This window comes from Lagopus leucura, unplaced genomic scaffold (assembly GCF_019238085.1).
Source record: "Lagopus leucura isolate 7727_CA_CO unplaced genomic scaffold, USGS_WTPT01 Super-Scaffold_100004, whole genome shotgun sequence".
Lineage (NCBI taxonomy): Eukaryota > Metazoa > Chordata > Aves > Galliformes > Phasianidae > Lagopus > Lagopus leucura.
In genome coordinates this window covers 11,852,780-11,873,742 of record NW_024962264.1, presented here as the reverse complement: position 1 = coordinate 11,873,742, position 20,963 = coordinate 11,852,780, and the positions used below count along the sequence as shown (strand labels likewise).

Here is a 20,963-nt window from a genome sequence, read left to right as displayed (position 1 = left end):
TCTAAACACTGTACACCAGATCAGAATTCCATATGTTTTCTTCTCACCCCACAAGTCCCACAATGAGCATCAAATTCCATCACTTATCCATCTCCTGTTCATACGTGTGAGGTCTGCTTTTTTTTGCCACAGGATGATATTAGTAGTTTATAATGAGTTGATTGCCAATTATGAGTAAGAGACTCAGGAGAGTCTCTTTTTTCAGTTCAGAATTTTCCATTCTGTAGCTGTGGATTACATCTTCCTTCTAAGATCTGCAGATTTATTTCCTCAGTGCAATCAACCTTATTTTGTCTGAACAAGGGCAGCGTAGCACATGGCAACAATTCCAAAGTAGCCACCACTGTCATTATTGTAACTACGTGTAAATGTAGTATCAAGGATGTGTATTTACCATTCTAAATATTGCTAGTATGTTTGCATTCTCTCTGTGTCTTTGAACTTCTTCAGCATGTTACAAGATGTTTGAAACCACATGACCTTTGAGGTCTCCTCCAACCTAAGCCATTCCATGTTTTAAAAGCTCACACTGCCAAACCATACAACCCAATTACTAGACATTTTATTGATTTATTTATTTTTAGGACAAGTTAGATGGTTTAGCAGTATTCAAAGTATCTGCTTTGCAACAGGCCTATTTGTGAAGATTTCTGCTTGACCCTTCTGATTGTAAATTCCACACTGATTTTCTTAGTTTTATTTAACAGTTCTTCAAAACTTATAATGTACATTGGTATTTCCTCTTCTCTTTTTTCTCTACTCTTTTATTGTATGCTGCTCTGTGGAGACATTAAAGATCCTAATTAGCTGGAGATTTAAAAATATCTTTAAAGTCTTGCCATAGCTGTTTTGTCTAGTGCGTGCTAAAATACATGGCTGGAATTGAATCAGGTCCATGGTTTTTACTTTATTTCCGAATTCATGGGCTTCCTAATATTAACAGTCTAATATTTTTCACTGTTTCTCTCCTCTGAATCTTCTTTATCTCCAACTTTGTTCTACAAGGAGCAGCACTGTCAGATTTCCAGTTTCTATTAAAAGACTGACTGCCACATCAGACTGACAGGTCCTTTCGAAAAGAAGAACTTGAAATTTCCCATTTTTCTTTCCTAACACTTGAATTCTATTGAGTTCTTACATCACAAAAAAGCGAAGACAGGATTTTTTTTTAAAGCTTATTTACATTGTTCTTTGAACACATTTTGGTGTGTTTATCATCTCTTCTCCCTAGAAATTTCAATTCCCCTCTCTATTCTCTCCTATTAGACCTTTATTTTCAGGTACCAGAGTGCCAGACCAGATGAAGGACATGAGGATTCTCAGTACAAAATCAATAGCCTGTGTGATGTACAAAATTTTTGTCAATACTCCAGACATGAACTCTTCATATTCCATACACTTGTGGGAAGCTTCTGACTTCTTTCAGCCTTGAGCTTGGCCATCCCTAGAGTTCCCACACAACTGCACTGAGAAGCTCTCATCGTATACAAAATAGGTATAGGATCCAACTGCATTCTCAGCAGTTATTCACAACCTGTATGGGAGCTTCTGAATCACAGCCTGAACCTCTGATTGACCACCTCAGGCGGGCAATGAGTCAGCTCTGAGAGCACAGGTGAAGGCAACTCACCTGTGATGCTGACAGGGGTGGAGCCTGGCTGCACCTCTCCTAGACCCATTTAAGAGCTGACTATCAGTAGGAAAGGTTCTTTTCTGAATATTGCTTCTTTTTGAGTCTTTCTAGTGAGCCCAAGACAAAGGTAAGCTGTCCAGTCATTCTTTTTTGGTGTGGTAACTTGTTTAGCCTAACTTTCCTGTATATTTCTTAATTATGACATCTGTATATTCATTGATTATACACAATCCCATCACTTTTTGCATACCATGCAAATTTTTTTGGCCACTCATATTCTTTTAAACTGTTGTCGAAATTATCTTACTGTTTTACTGTTCTAATCACAACCCTTATCTAGCTTTAGAGCTTTCACTGCACCTCTGCAGCATATACCTGTGTTTTTGACTGCTCTTAATTAAAGGTGTTATGATGTGGAAAGCGAAATAGTTTTATGTTGGTCCTCACCACTAACTGTTTGTGTTTAACCGGTGCTACTCGCCACTTGAGTTTCTAACCCAAATATCCTTTTTTAACTTACTATGTTTTACTCTTTCTCATGATGAAACATCTGCATCAGATAAGAAAATTCTTATATGGACTAAGACCTTATTCAGCTTCTTTACAATAGATACATAACAACTTTTCTTTCGACTGGATAAGGCTCAGTTAATACAGGCTTTCAGACCCTCCATATCAAAAATGTGAACTCATCTTCCCCCTAGCTCAATGTGACATACCTCCCAGTTGCCTTCTTTTGACTTTTTCCATCTGGCTAGTCTAAGAATATATTTTTTGTTGGCATCTAAAGTTAAGGGTAACTGAAATACTTTGGCAATGTCAAAAATCAGATCTTATTTTGTTCCAAGAATTCTAAATAAGAAAAAGCGTGTAATAAAAACTAAAAAAAAAAAAAAAAAAATCAACTAACACTACTAGTTACTTGTTTGAATGATAGTTTTCTTCTAATCTTAGCCTAAGTAAACTGAAGAATTACTTACTTTACTATTAAAAGAAAGACTAATCTTTAACATTAACATGACAACCAATGTCTGTAGCTTAAGAGCAGCCAGAGAAAGAAAGCGGTTTATGAAACTAAATGTTTCTGAAATAGAAGAGGAATTTACCACAGTTAAACGCAGTTTAACTGTTAAAACAGTTTCTATTAAGATACATAGGGAGCGAGCTGAACAGTTCTGTTAAGAACTGTGTATGCTGTAAATGTTTATCAGATGTACAAATTGTGACATGACTTATTCTACTTTGATAAAGTCACATAGATCTAATCATAGACAAGAGGAAATGGGAAGAATTGACAGAAGTAAATTACAGATGCTGTAAAGTCCCTATTACTCCCTTCAGCTCTGATATTTTCTGCATCATGAGACAGGGAAGCAGCAGCTGCATTGCTGTGCAGCCACCCATTCTTCCCATGAGCATCACAGCTGCATCCAGCTAAGTGATAACAGACACTCACCATAAACAGCTGACTTTCCATAATCATACAGTAGCTTTGCTCTTTCATTCATTTGAGGATATGTATTCTGTTTTCATTTCATAGGAATCTCATATTAGGGATAGAAAAAAGTATGAGTATCATAAGTACTTCCTATCAAGTAAGAATTTTGTTTTATGTGTTAGAGCTTCAACATAACAGAAAAGAGGTATGAAGAAATTCAGATTAGTTGCTTTACAAATAGGGCAAACCCGAAGTGATTCCCTAGTATAAAGTAACAGTCACATACAGAAAGTCAAAAGCAGCTGATCAGCGTTACATTACACATACAGAGTTACATTTGCACTCTACAACCTCCTGAAGGGAGGTTGTGATGAAGAGGGATTTGGCCTCTTCTCCCAGACAATGAGCAGGACACGGGGCAATGGCCGCAAGTCGTATCTGAGGAGGTTTAGATTAGACATAAGGAAGAAATTCTTCTCTCAGAGAGTGGTCAGGCACTGGAATGGCCTGCCCAGAGAGGTGGTGGAGTCGCTGTCCCTGGCAGTGTTCAAGAGGCATCTGGATGATGTGCTGTGTGATATGGTTTAGTGCTAGTGGTGGTAATGGTGATAAGGAGACGGTTAGACTAGATGATCTTCTAGGTCATTTCCAACCTTGTGATTCTACGATTCTGTGATTATGACGTAAGTAGCTGTCTTCAGAATGTGCTCTGAGAATTCCTTCAGTATGTATGTTACTATCAGAAAGAATTCAGTTAGGTTATAGTATCAACAGAACTCATAACAAATTACTCGGTACTAGGAACCAGAACATTCACATCGGAATCATAACAGAAATCAAAAGGGATTTCATTCTGAAGCAGCGTGTCTAAAGCTAAAAGTATGCCATTAACCTACTTTATCAGCAAAACCCAGACAAAACGTGCCATTAGTTCATGCTAACCAAGCATTTGCACCTTGCTGTGCAGTAACATGAGTATCCTTACTCTAGAAAGCCAGAAGTAACTCTACTGGAAAAAAGTCTTTGTGATACTGATAAGAGGACTTTGCAGTCAAAGTACTAACAAAGCTACATTTGCAAAAAAAACCTCTCTCTAGATGCAGAGTTGCGATACTTTGCTCATCACTCTCAACACAAATTATTCTGTGTTAATCATGCCAAGCACCCAGTCAACTTAGACATGATTTAACTCCTTCCCATTTTTTTAATTAAGTCATCTATTTCTGAGTAAAGTAAGAAGTTGTGCATTTTTGCCGAACATATCACTTAAACAGATCAACAGGATCACTGGATCACAGGATCAACAGTTAATCACTCACCTTCAGGCATTAGAAACTGCTATTTAAACATACATTAAATGTTAAAAATTAAAATCAAATGAAAATGTGCTAATAATGACCTATTATTTGGTTAAAATATCAAAGCAAACACTAAAACTAAAATAGAGAATTGCTGAGATTTTTCTGAATAATGAGCGTTTCAGATGTCAGACTCCTTAAAACACTCAGGAAAGTAGACGTATTTCACCACTAAAAACTATTCATTGTCCTCACTGTAAGCAAATACTACACATTGCGGTACTGCCCCAGTATGCAGTTGCAATTTAAGAAAAATGTCACGAGCTCCTACGGAAGTTTAGACATCAGTAGACTTATACACTCTAGAATTGACATAGCATTCATTGAGAAAACAGAGAGGACACAATCGGCATATCCAGCAGTTTCATGCTTTCATGCAGTAAGAACGAGATCTCTATGTAAGCTGTTTTTCCTCTCAGACAAAATAATTAAGACAATCATTAAAGTTGAATACTTTTTTTCCCTAAAGACCAACTTTGATACATTTTTCAACTGTGTGCGTGTACAAGCACGTGCATCTTATGTACAAATTGAATTTCCCACAGAAGGATTGTTTTTTCCCTACTCCATCATGATTCAGAAATGTTAGAACAAGGAGGAAGCTGCTCTAGACAGAATTTGCCTCCAGACAGGCTGATGCAACTGAGGAATTACAGCCAGAAAGTGGGTGTTTGAGTTGGGTCTAGTGAAGAGATAGAAATGTACTCATCTGCAAGTTTCTTATGGATCAGGGAATTTTGAGGCTATTCCTCTGCCCTATTCCTTTCTGGTATTATCTTATTTCTTTAAATACAAGGTTCAACTGTAAACAGGTATACTTCTAGACATACACTGAACTTGTAATAGCAAGCGGTTATTTCAATAAAGATGAATTTCATTTCAGCTCATCTCCTGAAATACTTGAGAAGCGTTGCTTACGGTTACTACTTTACTCCAAGAAAACCCTGAAGAATTGCAGGTAAGCCTTTTGTTGAACAAGCTAAAACTAAATTAAGTATTTGAAGTTACTCCTCAAGCTGTAGTGAAAACATTGAAGACATAATCATGTATACAAGGCTAGGGGTGCTAATTTGTATCAAATAATGCAAATTCACAAGCATGCGGAGGGGCTCCTCTTTTGATTTGGTTATATTGTGATTACAAGAGCAATACTGAACTCAAAGATTACTCACTTTTTACTAGAGCTTGCTTGGCAGGAAACCACACAGGACCTCTAGCTCTACTAAGCTGGCCAAATGCCACACATTAATTTCATGCTTGTAACACACAGTCATGAGCTGCAACTACTTCCTGTAAACTCAGGTAAAACATAAACTAAGTGGATTATTCTAAAGCTTTCATGGTATCATCAAATGTCTTGACTTTCCTCAAGTTCAGGCAACATACACCAATGGCTCAGATCTATTTCAAAGGCTATCAACAGAACATCTGTAGTGTAACCAATGACAATGAGAGCTTTGGACAAAAGCAGATCCAAAAAGGTTGCCTAATATTGTAACTAATACTGAAAGTTCTTTCATGCAGCAGTATGTCTTAAAAGGCATCACAAGATCTAAAGTTCATGAAAATACTCTTCCATCATTGCTCTTCTTTCTCTTCTCTGTCTTTGCAATTCAGCTACTGACTAGCTGGAAGATGTCACTATAAAGATATGTCTGCTGCCAGAAGGCAATGTTTTCAAAAACGGTAGATCTAACCAGATCCAAATGAGGCAAGCATTTAGATCAATCTTTTCTTTCATGCCTGGATTCTTCCGCCATTGCTCATGCCTCTGATTCTGTTAGCATTAGTTAAATGCAAATGCAATACTTTTTTGTGCATTTGGAGAGGCTGCACTGTAGAAGGGACAGGGTGGAGAGGGACCAAGGAAGCTGTGCAGCGCAGAGGTAACAGCAAACACTGGTAATAGCTGAAACAGAAGTGAACGTATTCATCATCAGTGAATTTTTATCCATTACAGCACACTAGCTCTGGGAGATAATCAAACTTGCCAGGCATGAAGCTTGTATATTCCAGCTACCATGGTCTCTGAGACTCTTTTCCTTGGTTTCAGTCAAGTCTCTTAGATAAGTCAGCAATTCTTGCTGTCCCTATTATTAGTACTTTGCTATTATACACCCATAAGAAAAGGGAAAGAGAAGACGAAATAGGGCAAAGACTTCCAAAAGCTAATAGAACAAGAATACAATTGGTGGGTTTTTTCACAGAGTAGTTAAGACTGGCACAGACTGAGCAAATTAGAAAGAGAAGGAATATTCTCTAATTCGTGTGTCAGTTTTTCAGAAAGTTTCTTCTCTCCAAGATCTTATCTCCTATCCTTGTCATCAGTGAAGGGAAGCAAGAGTAAAACCATGTGAGGGAACACCTTGTTCAGGAAATGCACACTCATCCATAGGAAACTGACTGAAGAGCTGAAAAGCATCAAGTCTTTCTTCTGCCTTCATTCTTATGTACTGACTGAGAGCATTTAGCTTTAGTCAGCAGAGGTTGGACGGGGCACAGCTGGCTTGCAGCAAAGACATATCAGTGACTTCCATGTCTGGCATTAATGGCTTTTAGTATGTCAAATTGGCCCCCTTACCATGTGCCCCTGCGTGACTGTGCACAGAAGGTAGAGAATTAAAGAAATAAACTATTATTACAGGAGATCGCATATGTTCATTAATGTCCAGTGTCAAGCCTCTATTGTAAATTCCCCACTCCTCCTTTAAACTCAGTTTTTATTTCTAGTTTATTTATATTTTCCTTCACTACAGTTCTGATCCTGTATAGAAAGAATGGGCTAAAATTATTCCATGCTTCTAAGAAAATAGGTACCTTCTACTGACCCAAAGCTTTCTGGGAAGAAGCTGTTTATCCAATAGGGAAAGGGAGCCCTATACATATCTGTTATTACCTAGGGAAAAGCTTCGTCTTCACTGGCAAATGCTATACAAAGTAAAAATTTTTCTGCTCTCATCCTATTCAGAGCCATCAGGTAGAAAAAGCTGTGATAGATCCTGTTGAATTGCAAGAACTATTCTTGCAGCAAGGTGAAATATGAACTATCTTAAGTTCTACATGGCAAACAGCAATCATCCTGATCTTCCCCTTGCAACTGATATTGGTGTACCTATTTTAGAACAGCATAACTGTGTGTTCTGCTCAGCTGTTAACAATAGCTTTGTAAGCAAGCGTTGCAAGCCCTTACGGCTTTTTTATATGCCTATGTAGCTGCTTTTCTTTCCATTTCCCCTACCATGTGCCAGGTTACAGAAACACTTCCAAGCAGCAGATTCAGAAATAGAAAGAGTTCAAGGCCAGGTTTCACACCTGCAACCTTGTAGCTCTGGGCTGTTCCAGCCCTGAAGACCAATCTCATTATTATAAATTCAAAGCTTCCTCTAACATCACAGTTTTATGCTCAGTAATTCCAAATAAAGTCTACATTTTTTTACTTGCTTGTTTGGGGCAGGAAGGCATAGAGGAGGAGGGAGAAAAAATAATGCTTGGGAGCTGTATAACAATTACGCATCACATTTTACTTTGATTAAGTAGTTCAAAAAATGCCACAGTACTTCATGCGAACTAACTTATCACTCAATTTAAGACACTGTATCACTCCAGTTCCCTCAATAAGGGCCATTTCTGCTTGACAGTTAACATAGCAGTCATACTTAACCTTCCCTAGATCATTCAGAAAATAATACTGATTAGCATCAAGTTGTAAAGGGTTAAACATCAACACTCATTTTTATTAATTTGAGAATTCTACATGAGAACCTGTTTTCTAAAGTAAAATAAATAAATTTTTTAGCTTTCAGCAGCAGCAGAAAGCTGTTCCAAACACTCAGTATGTCTCCAAGTTCCTGAGTTGGGAGTGGGAGACAAACACCTTAAAAACAAAACAAACAAGCCCCACCATATGACACACATGCGTTATCTGCCTATGACGAATTCTGATACAGAGTATTCAAAGAGAATAAGGAATCAGCAGGCACTGTGGCTTAAGACTTCCATCTTATACTATGGTTTGTTTGGAAAGCAAGGTGGACTGTAATTGGGTGAACTGCCACACAAAACCAATTTCTTGACTGCAAGTGTGGATTGTGCAACCCACATTAACTGTCTGGTCATCTAGATGGACTGAATTACACTTCTTTACACAGAGCATGTCTTGCTGTATTGCTCATCTGACTGCAAAACAGTTCAATACTACAATGCTACAAAATAAAATTTAATAAAATTAAAATAAAGCCATGAGGGGACAAAACCGTGACTTTGCTTTACTCTTCAGAAGATACATAAGTAGAGCTCTCTTCTGTAAGTACTGATTGTGCAAATGGAAAATACAGACCTAATGATGTTTTTAGAAGAACAGCATAAACATCTTCCTGTTTTAGCTAAGTCTTTCTCCCCACAGAGAAAAAGAGAGAATGCAAAGTTGTTCACATTTGTACATGGCTGGGACCATAACTCAAGGGAGTTTCTGCAACGCTACTTAGTTGACTTTAAAATTCATTCAGATATTAAAAGTAGGGGAAAAAAAAAAAAAGACAAGAAGGAACACCCAAACCAAAGCATCTTCATCTTAGAAGACTAGAAACTCTGGAAATTATCCCAGTGTGAATCTCAGACAAATCTGTATTTTGCTTAAACAAGAACTCTGGGAGTAGGCCATGTATGAAAGTAGCTCAATGTTCTCCATTAAGAGCAGTTCACCTTTGGATGCTGAAAACCATCAGAATGAGAATTTAATAACTGGCTTACCACTGAGAAAAGAGGTCAAAAGGAGAGTGGACAGTATAGTCTCTGACGTAAATTTGACTGCAGAAATGAAGATCCTTAAGGTAGTACATGAAGTACTCGAATTGTTTGCAAATACAGCATCTAATTGCCAAGTACAAGGAAAATCAATGCCCTGTCAGAAGCCAGCACGGCTAATTACAAGAGGACAAAATAATGATTTTTATCAAACTTAGCGTGTGTTCCTCCACTACTGTATCTATCAGTGTTTATGTTACTTACAGCACTTTCTGTGTGGTTGCTAGATACAGTTTTTGTGCAGTCAAGGCTGAATAAGTGCTTTTAAAAAGAAAAGTTGGCCTGAACCCTGCATTTCCAATTCAAGCAGTGGATTCTGAAGCCTGTTAACTCTCTGGAGCAGCCTATAGTTAAAGACTTGTTTCCGCTTTTCTAACAATTTCCTGGTTTGCATAACAATCCTAAGAGAAACACACTCAAGAAGTTTTCCAGTACAGAGATTTTGTCTCTAATATACTTTTAGTTTCAAGGCACAGAAAATGTTTGTATATAATTACAACAATTTTAGAGGTATATTTCTTTACAAATATATTTACAGACAAATATGTATTCGTTACTTGGTTTAAAACAAGATTATGATAATTTTGTCATATCCAGGAAATACAAAACACTGGCTTATGCCTGGTGCTTAACTCATGCCATTGTGAATAAAGAGGGAAGGGGTTTAATGTTTAATTTCCTGTTAAAAACACACACAGGATAAAATCTTCCAAAGAGCAGTTATAAAACATGCATTTGTTAGCCAAGAAACAAGGTAAATATGGAACAAAGCCCAGGCTTACTTTTCTTCCTTTCCCCCCTATCCTAAGAACAAAGTAACTGAAGGCCATGGCACATATTTGGAGGCACTGAGCAACTATATATTAATCAGCCTAGCTGATTTCTATACCATATAGCCAATCCACTGGGGCAGTTTCTCAGGTAATGCAAAGATGCAATTGGGCTCAAGGTACTGCATGTGATGAGTACTGCACACCTGTCAAACACCAGTTGTACCAACTCCCAACTACCTTCCTGACAGAGCTACCTGTCTGCATTAGCAGGTAATCTGGACTGTCTATAGCCGATTTCTAGCTACAACATATTGACAACACTGCTACACTTGGTGGTAGCTGAAGACATCACAGAGAATATTTTTTAGAATTCAAAAGCAGAAAAATTTTCAGAAACTCAGTGCTGCATGTCCTGGTACTGTGATGTCAGCTGCAGCAATTCAGCCTTCATCATAGTTCTAGCATGAGTAATGGCTTATTAGGTTGTTCTGCAGCTCACCACAGTTAACAGACAAGCACTGAATTTCTCTGCAACAACTGCAGTCTCTCAAAAATCCCAGCTCTTCTCTTTGTTCGGATGCCTGAACTAGGAAAAAAAAAAAAAAAACTGACTGTATTTAGGAGAAACTGAATGCTTAGGATATAGTTTTAAATAGTAATGCTGCATTTTTGGATCTTACAATAAAAATAAACCATCAAATAGTTTCTGTCTACCATGTTAGGATCAAGTCAGGTCCTCAGTGCACGTTTTGAGGTACTGATTTAGAGAAGTATTGTAATACTTGTGATACACAGGGATTCACATTCAAATTTAGATGTAAACAACTGTGAGTGCATTCAATTTTGGTTTTGTTTTGCTTTCTTTTCAGTAAGAATAATGTCACTGTTGCAGATATAGCTGAAGAGCTTTCTTAACTTTGGTAGCATACTATTCAAACTAACACAGCTTAAGCTTTCTCAGCAGATGCACTTCAAATATTTCTTAGTCAATACATTTAGTTTCATATTTGATGTAAAGAAACGTACAGGAATTACACATCTCTAGTGAATTTAATCTGAGGACAGGCATGCTGAATTTCTTGCAAACTCTTTAAAAATCTGGTTTTGAGACTGTAAGTAGTCCTGACTTTATTTCTAAAACTTGCATTTACAGCTGCTGTAGGTACGTGCCCTTGCTCCTTCACAAATTAGTTACTGTTGATCACTGATTTCAAGACAGTTTACCGGTGAATCTCATACTACTGTATGACAACTAGCCTTTATGCCCTGATCTCGTGATTCTCCATGTGAGAAGATAGTTGACTAACAACATTAGTAGAGGGAAAGGGAATAGGATGGAGACAATCTGTAACAGAAAATGAGTACTGACTTGCCTTCTTGGTACTGTATGTACCCCCAGGCAATAAAATTTCAGGAAAATGATTACTTTTCTGGCCAACAGTCAGAATTGAGTTGTATACTCTCTACATGCTGCTGTCACTAACTGCATGCAGAAACAAGACTGTTTTTTTTCTTTGGCTTTTCAACAGTCAGACAAGTTTGTGAGTATTTAATGCCAGTAACACCACGGTATTCCAGATTCAAGTGAACTAGCAGAATTCTCTAGTGCAGTGGTGACCTGAGACTTTAATCCACTTGAATTTACAGTACAGTGCATTAGTTGTTCTCACAAAAGATTTGCTTTAATTTTAGTTATCTTTCCCTTCGTCTTACGGCTGTGTAATCTTCAGTAGAGAGGCCAAAGAGATTTCCCTCAAAGAAACTTGCCTCTTCTTCAGAATCAAAAAGTATATTTAGGACAGTTCATCCTACTTTTAACCACATGTTGCAAGACACTTGTCTATACTTTCCTTTCTCTGTACACTACTTCTTTACACGTTCCAAAGCAATTAAACAAGCATGTATGTGCATGCATGCAAGTATACAAATGAAACAGGAAATGAAAAATCTAATGAAGTCAGAATGCACACTAACATCAATCTGCTGCAAAGACTGAAAGTATTATTAACATCTTACCATCATCCAGCTCAAGACAAAGATTGTACACAGCCAGAGGCCTCTTAATACGTTGCCCTTGTCTTCTGGATTGCCTTGGTGGGGCATTTGGAGGAGATACTGACATAGAGATTGACTCAGGAAAAGTGACATCAGGCAGGGTTTTAAAAATCTGCAATCAAGAACACAAAGGGTGTTAATTATTTATCATGAAAAGTAACCTGTCTAATGCCACTGTAAGCCATTAACAAACAACCTTTGTTTTGGACTTCATTCAAAGCAGGCAGAAGCAAAAAATCCATTCCTTCAAGTCTGAGAGTATGCCACAGATCGTTAATGAGCATTTTTAAAATAAATATATAAATAGATATAAAATGGAAACATGCAAGAGCACTGCCTACGCTTTAACCAAGCTACAAATCAATTAATCCAAAGGTAATACGTGTGTGAATATGCTTGCCAGCTAGGATAGAAAGGAAAGGGAAAGAGGGAGATGAACCAGCCTCCAAAAAGTTTTCAAGTTTCAGCTAGGGCCTATAACGTTGCCAGAACACCCATTTTAATTTTCAAAACTTATGATGTCACTATAATATCTGCCAGATTAAATATATATCGTATTCTAAGACAGCAAAGCAAAGGGAAAATTCTGAGGGGAGGGATTTTTAGTGAGATACCATAGTAACATACCATGTGAGGTTTTTTTCAGTCAACTATTATACATTGAGTCGCATTTATATTAAATGATGATATGCACAAAGACGCATACAAAAAGGACTGCAATTCTGATCACCATTTTATCCTTTGAGTTATGACTATTAGCATAACACCACTTCATAGAAAATATCATGCCACTTCTCTCTGGGTTAACCAGCAAGGCAAACTTGCTCAAACTGATAGTATTTTAACTGACACGTATAAGGCACAGTCTAATGATGTCAATTTACTTCTAGAAAATTACCAGTATGTCAGTGTACAATATAACAGCAGCCTTTTACAACTGATTGTGGCAGATTTTCATGAAATTAGGTCAATTTTTTTTTTATCAAATGGAAACCAGCTGATAAAGAAAAGCACAAACAACAGCTGAACAAAAATACCCTGTGTGTAGGGCACCTTACACCAACACAACACAATATATAACAAGATGCAACGTAACAATACGTGGTGTTCTTTTACCCTGAAATTTTTAGAAGTCAGGTATCCATACAGGACATATTATGAAGAGTAGGCGTGTACTGAATCTGCAAAGAAACAGCTTTTTATGAAGCAGAAATCCATACAGATATGGCAGATAACACATTTTTGTATTATTGCAGCACCTCTCAGATCCAGTACGAAGCTAAAAGCTGACCAAGTTATTCTATGCATAAGAAAAATGCCATAATCATCTAGTGGTAAGGCAGTCAAGACATCATGTCAAAATTATAAGAAATTCCATATGCTAGATTTGTTAATCCCAAATACTACACATGTAGGAAGGAAGTGAGCCAGGAACACATATACACACTGCCTTATAACCACTTAATGATCACTCTCACAATGACAAAATGATGATGGTACAAAATCATCAGAAACACCATTCTGAAAAGTGTGGAAGAAGGATCAGATCACCAAAACTAGGCAGCAGCAAGCAGGAAGCTCCAGTGGAAATATTACCTTACTTCCCAGTGGGGGAATGTTCTGGAGGGGAAGACAAAATGCTAACATTTGAACCCCAGACCAGCTCTAAGAAAACTGGTCCCACTTCTTCACATGCCTATGTACGGCGAATATGAGAGAGAACCAAAATAACGCAACAACATACCTATAAACAAAATATTTATGAAGAAGAAAGGATACCAGCCCAACCTGGTTCTCCCCTGCACAGACAGCATGGCTCTCAGACAGTGATGAAGCTCTAATTGCATTTAGAGTGTTAAAGCCATTTTTAAGCCGTGATTCAATTTATAATAATGAAATCTAGCATGTACCTACATGGCACGTGGCTAGTGGTACCACACTGCCCCCTTATGTGGAAACATGAGACTAGACTGAGCCGTGTCAAGAATAAATATCTGCTTCTGAAAAATTCAGAAGCACCAAAAACTTTAAATGCCATCTTTTCCATGGACTAGATGTTGAGTCTGGACCCTCAGGCAAATAGCCTACTGCCAAGAGGTTGCAGCACATTGTTTACTATGTTACGTTTCCCAGCTGTGTTTATTTGTACTGCCTTAACTATATATCTCTACTGAAACTAATGATGGTGAGAAGAACAAGCATTCCCCACGAGTGCTTCATAAGAGATGAGCTTTCTTATATGCATTTAGGTGACGTACATAGTTTGCAGTTAATTTCTTAAGCAACTCACAAGTATTTGCTTCAAATAAAATTAATAGCAAGAGTCAAAAAAAGCAAAACACAATCAAGACAGCTGTAAAGCTGATCCTTACTTAATGAGTAAGGCAATATGGCATTGAGGTGGAGGCAGAAAATGAATCCGAGCAGATTCCTAACAGTAAGTAGCTCTGTGATGTGAAAAAATAGTTAGTGGTTTGTTGTGTTTTATAGGGAAAAAAACTCACAAAACGAACAGGAGAAATAACAAGGCAGCCACAAAGTCCCATTTCAAACAGCAGTACGCCATTTGGCACATGCTAGCTACTAACTTGGCAACAGTGCTCGTGCCAGGTATCAGGAGCTCCTCAGAATACTTACCCCTCCTCTACTAACATAAAATTTAATGACACTGAGTCTTCTCCTTTACTGCCAGGAGTTTCTCAGAAGATTGTTCTACCTCTTCTGAGAAAGCCTTACAATTCCCAGATCCTTCCTGAAATGGTCACAGCTAAAACTTGGGTGATGTGAAAGAGCACCATCAGTATATCACCTTTACTGTTAATATTTTGGACTTGTCAACAGCAGCTGTGCATCGGTGTTCCCAACAGCAATGCTCATTGAAACCCAGCGCTATACAGAACCAGGCAGGCTGAGTTCCCTTCCATATACAGACACCCAAGTGGGCACCAGTCCTTAGTCCTCTCTCAACTTCTTAGCATGATGGAGTGCTAGGGAAGTTTCATCTCTGGGCTAAATTCAGCAAGTGAGGTACTGTTTTCCAGGGAGCAAGGACTACCTCCAGATTGCTCCAGGGCAACACAAGGCCACCTGCACTCTCGCACTCAGTGAGACCAGGGCAAGCATACACAAAATCCATCCTTTTCCTCACGCATTCCTCTGACGCAATGCTGTTAGCTCCAGCACTTCTTTGCTTCTGCTTCTTCACTACCTGTCTCCATGGAGAAGAAAGGGACTCCTCAAAGCAGCATTTAGGTATAAAATAGGTAATGTAGCCTCTTGATTACCAGCAAAGCTAACTGAAATCTCCAAGTATCCTGAGTTGCCCTTTAGGATTCTACAACAAGCAAACAAAAACCCCTACCACCACCATTAGAAAGATCATTAGAGTGTTTTTTTTCATTGTTTGCTTGTATGTTTTTATATGAAAGAATTAGGAAATATGCTAACATTTTGCATTAAAGTTTGGGGATCATTATTGCCCTTTGAAGTTGCCCATTATTTGAACTCATACCTAATCTCTTATTTCCTATCTGCTTTTTCAGTAGGAAAATAAAATCCAATACAGATCATCCATAACTCGAGCTGCATGTTCAGCAGCCAACATTTCTTTCTGCTGCAGACCCAAAGCTATACATTGTAACACAGTTTTGCAAAGGTAAGCATCTGAAAAGCAGGTAAAAGGTCCACCCTTGCCGTAAAATATGCACATACAGCATTCAGCTTCTCTTTCTTGCTTTAAATTCACTTAAATAGACAATTGCTTTAATGGACATTTTCTACTGCTCAGACAGAAGTTGCAATGTCTCACTGATAACAGGGAGATGGAAGCATGCTTTAGTTCAGTTGTGGGGAGAAAAGTTAGGGTTTTGTTTGTTTTAATTCTAATTTGCTCCTAGTCTTATTACTTATTTAAATAATATTTCAGTATAAATGTTTCACAGCTAATAAAAGATGCCTACTGTGAGGGATTGTTACTAGACGAATGCTGCCTATGCACAGAAGACAAAATTCAAAATCACATACAATCAATGTATTATCAACATATACAAAAATGCTACTAACATTTCAGCATTTTGACCCACTTGCGCAACAGTATGAGAACACATCTGACTAAATATCTTTTTGCACAGCAAACCGTGGCTATCAGAAGCATCATAAGGAAACTGCACATATCCAATAGGGTAGAATTCCTCCCATTGGAGGAACAGGCCTGGAACAAATTATTTAATGGAAGATACGTTTGCCACTTCAGATAAAGCCTTCTTTCAAGTGAAAAAATAAAAATAAAAAAATCAGACCTGCCATCATCAGGTATTTGGATTGCAGAAGTTACCATAGCTTACACAAAGACAAGAATAAAATTTGGTCTTTGCATTACCTCATTCAAGAAGCAATAAAAACGTTCTAAACCAGACTCAAAGGTTAAGGACTTTCAGTCACATACAGTGTTACATAGTTTTTGTGACAGGGGTCAAACAGCACTAGATTTATAGAAAATGATTTATCTGCAATTTAGTTGTTAAACTCATCTTTCTCTTCAACTACCTGACTGTGAACCTGGAAGTTAAATAAAACAATTTATATATGGAAGAACACTACATGCAGCACTCAAAGCGCACAGGAAGAAAAAAAATTTACCCAAAAACAAATCTGACCGTTAATCACTCCTATCCTAATTAACTCATTATTTTAAATGGCTATTTAGGTTTGATCTTATATGAAAAGCAGAATTTAAAGATGCACACTGAGTTAAGTGGTAGATCAGTCTTCAAGCCTGCAGTGTAGAAGTTACAAAAAAAAAAAAGATGAGACTCTTGTTGAGCTACTTAAAACAGTGGCATGTTTGACCTATTTTGCTCTATGCAATAGTACAAAATGAATACTTCACAGGGTTAAACAAACCACAAACCGTCTTGGATATGTCCCGCTAATAACAGCCCTCTCTACAGCAGTGAGCCCAAGGCCATCCCTGCACACAACCATTCCGGTTCCTAAAACTGTCCCACAAAGTCTGTGGAAGCATTTCTTGAGAGCAATGAGCCAAATTCAACATACTATCACACTCTATTCCACCAGCAGATCCATGTGGCAGCAGCCCAAGGAATTGTGCCAGATTCCTCTTAATCTGCAACAACAGTGTTGGCCTCTAGATCCTAAGCTCTTGCTAGAGCTGATTTTAGAAATACAAAAAACCCATGGTTAGGAATATCTAACTAGGCCTATTCCACAAGTTTCTGACCATGTGTATAGTTGTACATAGAAATGTAGATTAGATTCTGCTGCTATAAGAGAATACTGATCTGTTCTTTCAGGTCTTAAGCAGAAGTAATTAATGAATTTCAGTACATTTGCCAGGAATCACTTTAGGAAAAGACCCAGACATCAGGTCATCTCTGTCTGCTTTGTATCGCTGGGGTAATTAAAATTACCTCTAAAAATCAGTGGGAGGCAAACAGCAAAGACAGAGTGAGATGAAAAAGAGGGGAGAAAAAAAAATGGAAGCATAGTAATAGAGCTAATGAGGATAAACTTACAAAAATCATTAACAGCTTAAAGTTGCACCATAATTTTCCTGCAAGACAAATCCCCTGTTCACTCTCATAACACCTGCTATACAGAACATGCATCTATTTTCTCTGAATACATGGAAAACAATTAGAATCAGCTACAGGAGAGGGCAAGATAAACTTATCACCACCATGCTCTTTTCTAGACTTAGCTTCTTTTCAATGTAATGTGAACCCAATTCAGGTTCATATTTTGAACAGTAAAATCCATATTCAGTAAAATGTACAGTTCTACAGGTTCTTTTTGTTTTGTTGTTTTTGTTTTTTTTTTAATTTGAAGAGATTACAGAAGGTAATTGGAGCTACTAAAATTAAGTTTATTCATAATGGACTTCTGGAAATACATGATTGTATCTAAACTGATTGCATCAATTCTAACAGTTTAATAAAATTTCTAAATTGAGACATTATTGGAAATATAAACATGTTTAAATAAAGTGGGTTTTTTTTGCATATTTAAATGCAAAAAAAGAGTGTAAATGCAAAATGCAAAAAAAGAGTGTAAATTTAAATGCAAAAAAAGAGTATAAAGAGTGTTAGATCAATCTGTTTCATTTTTGGTATTGGTCAACTTGATCTTTTTCTTCTGGTTCTCAAAAAAGTCAACAAATATAAAAATATATGCACTAGATGATGATCTTTGTTCAGTATATATAAAATGAAGCTCATTATTTCTCAAAATCACATTAAATATCTTTGTAAAATAAAATTCAATTAAAAAAATTCACAACTTGATTAGAATCTTTAAGTAACTTACCTTCCCAAGGTTATCACTGAGTCCACTTCAATATGCCTGCCTTGAAGTAAATATTCCAACTTTCGTGCTTTATCAACAATACACTATACAACATGATCTACTGTACACTGTCTTCTATGAGGCCACAAAGGATGCAGATTTTCTGAAGTTTGGATTTTGAGGGTGGAATGTCACTACCAACCACAAGACACCTTTATATAGTATTCACTGTCATCTTATTTGGAAAAAAAATAAACTCAGATCAAGAGTTGAGAGATGCCTGAAGTTAAACATCTAGAGGGCCACTTCGCAGAAAGCGTCAATTAATGCTCCTGAAGTTGCCTAGTGCACTCCAGTTACAGCGCAACAGAGTATGCAGCTTGAAAAGAACAGGAGTAAATATCAAAAAGTAAAAAACAGGAAACATCCTTGGTTGGGAGACAAGAGACAGCCCACTAAGCTCCAAAATAAACAACAACAACAAGAAACTTTTCCTTCACTGCAAAGATATCATTTGCTGAGACAATCCGTATAGCAGCTCGGTTACCTATAACCAGATGAAACACTTATTTTAGGGATCTGTGGGCACCATGAGTCTCAACCTTGTACTAAAACTGGAGTATCTGCTGTCTGCAGATAGGATCTAGGATCCGATAGGATCTAGTGCTCCAGACAAATTGCAAACTATTAGAGTGACAGAAGACCTGATGGAAGTTTGGGGTAGATCAGATGTATAGACATGTAGATTCCAACAGCCACTCATTTGGCCTGACTGTTTTGAACCCTGTAGTTCAAGTTGGACTGTTAGTGAAAAAACTAAATATAGCCTACAAAACATGACACTGCAGTCTGGAGGACAGATGTGAAAGGATGAAAGAAAAACATACCAAGGTTAGAAACATGTGTCCTTTGGTCGCTTGTAAATTATGAATTTGTTGACTCAGCCTTTCTAAAAGTAGTGTTACTGATACAACAACTGCAGCATCCACTGTATCACATCTCTCCACCTTTTAACAATTCATGAGAAGGATGCTCCTGATAGCAGCCCATTCACTGCTGTTATTTTATTCATTGAAGGTCTGAAGGAAATGATAGAGTTAACAATACTCCAAGCTTGATACAGCTACTCATTTGTCCATTGCAATGGCAGAAACAGCATATGCACCTTCTCTTCTACACTCACCTACTGTTACTTACATCAAGGAGAGTATTTTAAATAAGGTTATCCTTGTCTATTACAGCTGCACACACTAGCTTTGTGTATATCTTATTTAGCTACAGGAAATACCAGAAAGAACAACAACAAGCAAATAAGCAAAAAAACAAAAGCCTTTAAAGGAAAAGATTAATACTCAATCCACTGATCTAGCTTTCTAAAATATGACATACTCTTACGTAGTTACTAAATGAAAAATAACGTTGAATGTGAATATTTGCAAATATTTGCCCTTGCAAAGAGCATCAGATGTCTTGAGAAGTTAAATGTGGCACTTAGAAACCTAAGTTAAGAGTTAGCAAAAGCAATAACCACAGCCAAACACAAACATGATCTCTCTGTATAATAAATAAATACAAATGCAAATAAATATTTCTGGTGAAATATAGTTTTCTCCAAATTTTATACACAATAATACTAATGATTACACATCAACAATAAAAACTTGCATTTGACACTCTACTACAATGTCATCGAAATGTCAAGCTATCTGGAAATGACACAGTTCCAACCGTACTACACAACCCTGTCATTATTTGTCAGATAATTAACCTGTTGCCACTACAAGGATTTATATCTTCTCTATACTGTTCAGTTTTTTTCTGGTCTTTGCTCCTATTAAAAAGCATTTTTTTAATCTCACATTATGCCTGAAGGCTCTTAAACATTTACCTGTAACAGAACCACTTTAAACATGCAAAGGTTGCACTGCGGAGACACACGGACACACTTCAGTACTGCTTCCTGCTCTCAGATGAACATCTGACTTCACTTGCTTTTATTTCTCCCACCTGATGAACACTGAAAGTATTATGTACTGTGTTTTAAGAATTTTCCAAATACTACTGAATGAAGTTGATGTTGGCTTAAGAGCTCAGTAGCATTTCTTCCATTTAGTTTAAAAAGAAAATTATAAATGGGCTTACTTAAACTTAAGCAAAACACAACACTGTAATAAAGACATATTTTGTCCAATGTATGTAAAATTTCTGCCATTTCTATGGAGATGAATACAGTAAACAATATTTGTGCTGGAAGTATAGAGTTTTTCAAAACTAAAATCTTTCAGCTATCTTACTTTTAAGTTGCTAAAATTAAAAAAATAAAAAATAAAAAACCAACAAAAAAAAATGTTACGATTTGCTGAGCCTATTCCCTTTCAGAAGACAGGTTTTCCAATCTCACTTAGCAGACTTATGTCAAGCTCACCTCTTTTCTTTTTTCTAATTTACTTCCCCTGTAATTTTCATCTTCTTCCTGTTTTTTCAATCTTGGTATTTGTACTCACTATTCTTTCCTCCCCCATACACCAGTTTACATATTCCAGTCCCACTGAGATTTTTTTATTCCAACCTCCTCCCTCATCTTCTTTCATTTCTTAGCC

The 20,963-nt window shown here is 37.2% G+C and overlaps 1 protein-coding gene across 1 annotated transcript in view; it reads right to left on the bottom strand.

The window, feature by feature from the left end:
* The window catches only part of ARHGAP10 (Rho GTPase activating protein 10), a 133,442-nt gene that overhangs the window by 24,035 nt on the left and 88,444 nt on the right, over nt 1-20,963 (bottom strand). Inside the window, exon 19 of the mRNA XM_042871710.1 lies at nt 12,022-12,172. Within this exon, the coding sequence (XP_042727644.1) occupies nt 12,022-12,172 (151 nt within the window). The remainder of the gene's footprint in view (nt 1-12,021; nt 12,173-20,963) is intronic.